At 38.4% G+C, this 5,891-nt stretch overlaps 1 protein-coding gene across 1 annotated transcript; it reads right to left on the bottom strand.

Annotated features, from left to right (window-relative positions):
* Positions 1-1,215: 1,215 nt before the first annotated feature.
* LOC107275487 (disease resistance protein RGA5) lies at positions 1,216-5,263 on the bottom strand. The gene is made up of 2 exons (XM_015793787.3): positions 4,439-5,263; positions 1,216-3,124 (listed from the first exon to the last, which is right to left on the bottom strand). The coding sequence occupies exons 1-2, from the start codon at positions 5,257-5,259 to the stop codon at positions 1,216-1,218; spliced, it is 2,730 nt and encodes a 909-aa protein (XP_015649273.1). The 5' UTR covers positions 5,260-5,263.
* Between the last annotated feature and the right edge of the window lie 628 nt (positions 5,264-5,891).

Below are 5,891 nucleotides of genomic sequence, written 5' to 3'. Positions count from 1 at the left end.
ATCATCGTGCATGCATGAACACATACGCTACATTATATAGACACATGCATGTCAACTTAATTATAAATTTGTGATACATGAAACAACACAAAAATACATTGGGAGAATAGCTAATATGGTACCTAAAGTTTCGATCCTGGGTCATTTTAGTTCTTATTCTTTCATATTGTCCAAACAAGTCCTTTAAATTTGTCATGTGGGCTAATATAGTCCTTGGTCCCACCAAAATTGCCACATGGACATGCCATGTCACCTTTCTATGCAAAATCTATATGATTTGTCTAATTTACCCTTACGCATAGGAAAATAAAAAACAAAAGGAAAATGTTAAAAAAATATATGGTATATGCAAGAGCAAAAATATACCTCAAAATGGTGAAAAAAAGTATTTTTTCCTATGGTTATATCTAATTCACCCTTATATTTATTTTTCTATGATATACGTAAGGGTAAATTGGACAATTCATTATAGATTTTGCATGAATGATGACATGGCATATCCATATGATGGTTTTGGTGGATCCAAGGACTATTCTAGGTCTTATGACAAAGGTTAAGGATTTTTTTGGACCATTTAAAAGGTTAGGGACTAAACTGATCCTACAGAAAAACTTTAGGGACTAAAGTAGCTATTCTCTCAAATACATTCAAATATTAGAAAATGATAAAACTTATTTAGGAGATAAAATTTATGGGAAGATTTACATTTTCGACCGAATGATACAAAATGTATCGGAGACAAAATGCCTCGTAAGATTTACAACTTTTTCTACCAAACAATACGGATCAATTCAGCTAGGTATTTGATTAACCCAAAATACCCATATTTTACTAGTTATTTACTTCGTTGCTATCGGTTACATTAACTTTTATTCCGTACCTTGCCCCTCTCTTGATCAATGGTTTACATTGTTCTATCTCTTAATATCTTTAAGTACCTCGCAAACACTGTAAAAGATATCGAGTTTAGGATGACCAACTAAGTACGCTAGTAAATAAGCAACCTTGTCACTGCAGATTGCGTGAAACCGTGCCCCAAGGCCATCATCAGTACAATAATTGTATCATCTGATAGTGTAAAGAGGTGATCAAATTCTGGGCATTAATCATGTGTTGTTTGAGAGAATTAAGTGGTTAGCAGTTACCAGCTGGCTGTTCCTTGGTGGTTGTGCATCAAATATATAGCTCGATATATAATATGAAAGACCGCCAGCTCTACTCATACACAAGGCTAGGGTGGTTCGGATGAGAACTCATTGCTCTCGCCATGGCAGTCTTCCCATTTTGAGCCACCTCACCACGTTGAAAGTTGAAAAGCAAACATTTCACAGTGGTGAGGCAGGGGAGGTTTTCAAGAGAAGCATTAGTTAGAAACTCTGGCTTAGATTCATCCATTTCAACTCTGAGTAGCTCTAGCCTTGGCATAGATCCCGCTGTAAAAATTGGCTGCTGACCCGTGAGATAAAACTGCCTCAAGCATGAGAATCCATGGCAGCCACTGATGAGGAGCCTATCCTCGTACCCTGGTTCTCCTCTTGGTATATTGAGATGAAGATGTAGCAGAGAAGGTAGGCGACCGAGGGTGGTTAGATCTTCATCACTGACATCCTTTAGAATAAGGCCTAACCTTTTAAGCTGGACGAATGAGCGCATCCAACTCGGAACCTGTACCATAGGTGAGTCAGAGATGTCAAGTTCTTCGAGTTTAAGTGGTGAAGGGCACCACGGATCTGGTAAGAGGCTGTTAGGCAATTCGGTATAACCCACGATATATAGACGACGGAGGTTATGTCTACCTAATTCAACTAGACAAGAGGCAATAACCTTCACGTGCTCATCGCATATATCATCGTTGGGCATAAACAACTTCAGTTCCCTCAAATTCTCTAGCTGGCCAAGTTCTTTTACAATGTTAGATGAATGGTTGGATAGGTCAACCCATTTTAATGTCTCTAGTGACCGCATCTTCGCAATACCTTCCGGGAGTTGAATCCGAATGTCAGTAAATAGATGTACCAAATTTCCCAGCCTTGTAATATGTGGTGGTAGTCGATGCATATTGCTGCCTTCTAAGTTCAGCGCCTGCAAGTTCTGCAGAAATCCGATTTCTTCTGGCAGTTCATTTAGACCTGTTTTCCTGAGGTTCAGGAATCTTAGCTGAAACAACTTTCCTATATTTGCAAGATGCTGGCTCTGCAACCACCTGCAACCTTGAAAGCTCAGAACACGCAAGTGCCGAAACTCCACTAGAGAAGGGATCTCCTGTAGATGCAGCCAAAACACATCAAGAGATCGAGCATGAGACAACATTGTTCGTTGGATTGAATTTCCTTCCTCGCTGCCAACTTGAAGGGAGAGCCGACGGATCTTGTTCTGTCCCTCAATAGTTAGACAAGGAGAAGTCACTAAAGTAACAAAGTTATTTTTCTTGGACATCGAGATGATAAAATCAAGAACCGTGTCATGAACTCGACATCCATTGTAGTTTTGCTTCTCAAGTTGTAGCAAATTCCTGTTGACTAGTTCATTGAAACACATTTCTCCTGATTCATACAAGGTATTACTGTCCTCTTTATGAATGAATCCCTCAGCAATCCATCTCAGTATCAAGTCATTCTTCCTAATTACATAGTCTTCTGGAAATATACTTAGATACAAAAGACAAGTTTTTAGATGAGGAGGAAGATCAAAGTAACTCAATGATAAAATACTTATCATTCCCTCAACCGTAGGATTTCTTTCAAGTGCACAACCAATTGAATTTTTCACATGTTCCCATTGATCCTTTGTCCTTAGTTTGTTGGCCAATAAACCAGATATGGCTATGATTGCCAGAGGTAAGCCGTCACATTTTTTCAATATTTGGTCAGAAACTTCTTCAAGGTGTGATGGACATTTTTCCTGAGGGTTGAATAGCCTTCTATGAAATAACGTTCTTGAGTGCACGGTATCAAGGGGCCGTATATTATACAAATGACCACGAAATGAAGAACAACACGATCTAGCGACATCACTTATGCGAGTAGTGGTGATAATTTTACTGCAGCGACTGTTCATGGAGAATGCACCTTTAATAATGTTCCATATTTCCACGTTCCATATGTCATCAATTACAACAAAGTACCTGCATAAATATTAGGGGTGATATATATTAGCATAGATTTAGGTCCAACAAAACTTTCGGATAACACGGCATATACCATGGATGCTATTCCTAAACTTAGTTTAATGTTTTCCCTCCTAAATTTAGATATATCGAACTTTCTAGCTAGGATTTCTCTTTAGGCCTAGAACAGATTAAGGAAAATATATACTACTCTGAACGAAAAAAAAGAAGCATTTGGCTATCAATTTTCACTTAAACGTGTAAAGAAATTATTTTAGGCCAAATCCCCTCCATTATAATGTACTGCCAATATATATATACCGCTAGTATAAATGATCAAATGGTATTGAGTAATTTTTCTAACCAATTAAAATTGTACTCCCTCGATACTCGTAAAGGAAGTCGTTTTGGGCAGCAACACGGTCTCCAAAACACAACTTTTACTTTTTTGTTTCTACAAAAATATTTATTGAAAAGTGATATATGTATACTTTTATAAAAGTATTTTTCAAGACAAATCTTTTCATATATTGAAAAGTGACAGACTTCCTTTAGGAGTACAGGAGTACGGAGAGAGTATATCTAGGCAATTAGAGACAGATTAGCAACAAACATAATTTACCATAATGATCTAGTCCTGATATAGTACACTACTAGCTATAGTAAATACTTCCATTATATTGTATTGTAAAAGTTCTCTAAGTGTATGTGCATGCACTTAATTTTTGGAAAGCTAGCAACTCAAGAGATATAATTAACTAATAATAAGAATTAAAATGACCATAAGTTGTAATCCACGTGTTCAATTTTATAACATCCATAGTGACCAAAATCAATTTATAAGAAATAAATATCTATATAAGGAATATTATCTCCGTTCTCAAATAGATATATCGTTTTCGGTTTTCTAGGTGAAAATTTCCAGTTGGCACACAGCTAAACGCATGGTTCTTTGTAGCAATCCAAGACGAAAAGTAGGTGATTGGAGCTAATAATAATGCTTAATTAGGGGCAAACTGGCAATTTTTGCTGCATCTAACACAATTTCATTGGTCTGCGCAATAACATCTTTTTCCGAACGGAGGTAGCATGCATGTCATTTGAGCACATACCCCTCTCGTTCGCATGGCATCCGAATAACTAAATACTGTACAAACTATATATTGGCAACGTATATTATGTCGTCATACATCATTCTATAAACATGCATAGCTAAATTAGATCATATGTAAATAAAAATTACAAATTCAATTGTGCCAACGTTTTCATGTAAAAGAATATTTTTTTTGAGGGAAATGTAAAAGAATATTTATCTAGGGACCACACTATTACCTTTTTTTTGAAAGAAAATTGGAAATTTTAATAATAAGTTGTTGTTCATCTCCAGCTTCAGTCACAGCATAATCACGTTGTGTCACCTCACTTAAAATAGTTCTCAGAATTCTCATCATGTCTGGATTTCGTGATACTGATACGAAAACCGAACAGGAAAAATTTCCCTTGAGCTGTTGGTATACTTGGTATGCAAGAGTAGTTTTACCAAGTCCTCCAAAACCAACAACCGAGACAACCTTTGGATGTTGTTGCTTTGACTCACAGCCATCATCATCGGACAATAATTTGATTACTTCATTTTTCGGCCCTTCAATACCTACAAGATTTGAAGCATGCTCAAAGATAGAGAGAGCCCTGTGGTCAATGATTGTATTGCTGGTCCTGCAGATGGTCTTCTCTGATCTATACCTTGCATGCCTTTCTCCGACAATGTTGATTTGGCTCTTGAAATCTTCTATTGCCTTGGCAATTCGACGTTTAGTCTTCATATTTGCGAGCGATTTCTTACACTTACTGATGAACCCATCTGGAGTGGCAGATTCATCATCAACATGGACCATGAACTCGTCAATAATGTCCTCCATGTCGTAGGATAGCTCCCTTACTTCCGTCATCCAAGCCTGGTCTTGGGCATCAGGATTCTCCTCCTCTGACATATTGAGAAGGAACGCATGGATGGCCATGAGTTCGGTAGAGAGAGACTTGATCTCCTTGTGCAGCCCCTTGAAGATCGTGTACTTATCACCAAGCAGAGCGGCTAGCTTCGCAAGGACGGGCTTCAAGGCCCCGGTTGCTGTGCTCACTAGAGCTCCCTCCATCTCTTAAAACTCTGTCTGTTTTGAGGGCAACAACAAACCCGAAAATTATTTTCCATTAGGAACAGAAACATGAATCTGTTGCTAGCTGATACAGAATACATGTACGAATCATATACAGGGACATAATTAAGCTTGCTTAAGCCACAAGCACGCAAGACAGAGCCTTAAGCCGGAGGGATATAGTAGGCATATAGCACACAAACCTGAAAGTGATCTGTATAAAGAGGAGATGACAGATCAGGGTCAGAAGTCACCACAGAGCAGAAGAAAACTCAACAAAAGCTGCAGATATATCGGTATATATGCTGTACTATGCTATTAGCCTTCTAGAGAATGGTGTCGCTGGAACCGATCGAATTTGCCAGGGCATATATATACCGCTGAGCAGCGAGACTTGACGCGCCTTGCCGGTACGACACGGCCGGGCAGGAATGAGTTTTTGCTGGGGACAGAACTTGTTGATTCAGGTGTGTCAGGTTTCCCTAAGTGATCGACAAACAAGCTGTGGAAAAACACACGCGAACACGAGGAAACACGCTGAGTTTTGTGGTGCGATGAAGCTTCACCTTTTCGGTTTTTTTTCTTCTCCTTTTATTATGCAAATAACAGACTTAGGATTCGATCCCACGTCC

Source organism: Oryza sativa, chromosome 8, assembly GCF_034140825.1.
Source record: "Oryza sativa Japonica Group chromosome 8, ASM3414082v1".
Lineage (NCBI taxonomy): Eukaryota > Viridiplantae > Streptophyta > Magnoliopsida > Poales > Poaceae > Oryza > Oryza sativa.
The sequence above is the reverse complement of the archived record's forward strand: the minus strand, read 5'-3'. Positions and strand labels throughout refer to the sequence as shown.

Bases quoted from the DNA above. Each gene is read 5' to 3' on its own strand.
- LOC107275487 (XM_015793787.3), bottom strand. From the start codon at position 5,259: ATGGAGGGAGCTCTAGTGAGCACAGCAACCGGGGCCTTGAAGCCCGTC. The intron at 3,125-4,438 runs GTAATAGTGTGG...ATATTTATGCAG, and splicing joins AATTTTCTTTCAAAAAAAAG to GTACTTTGTTGTAATTGATG.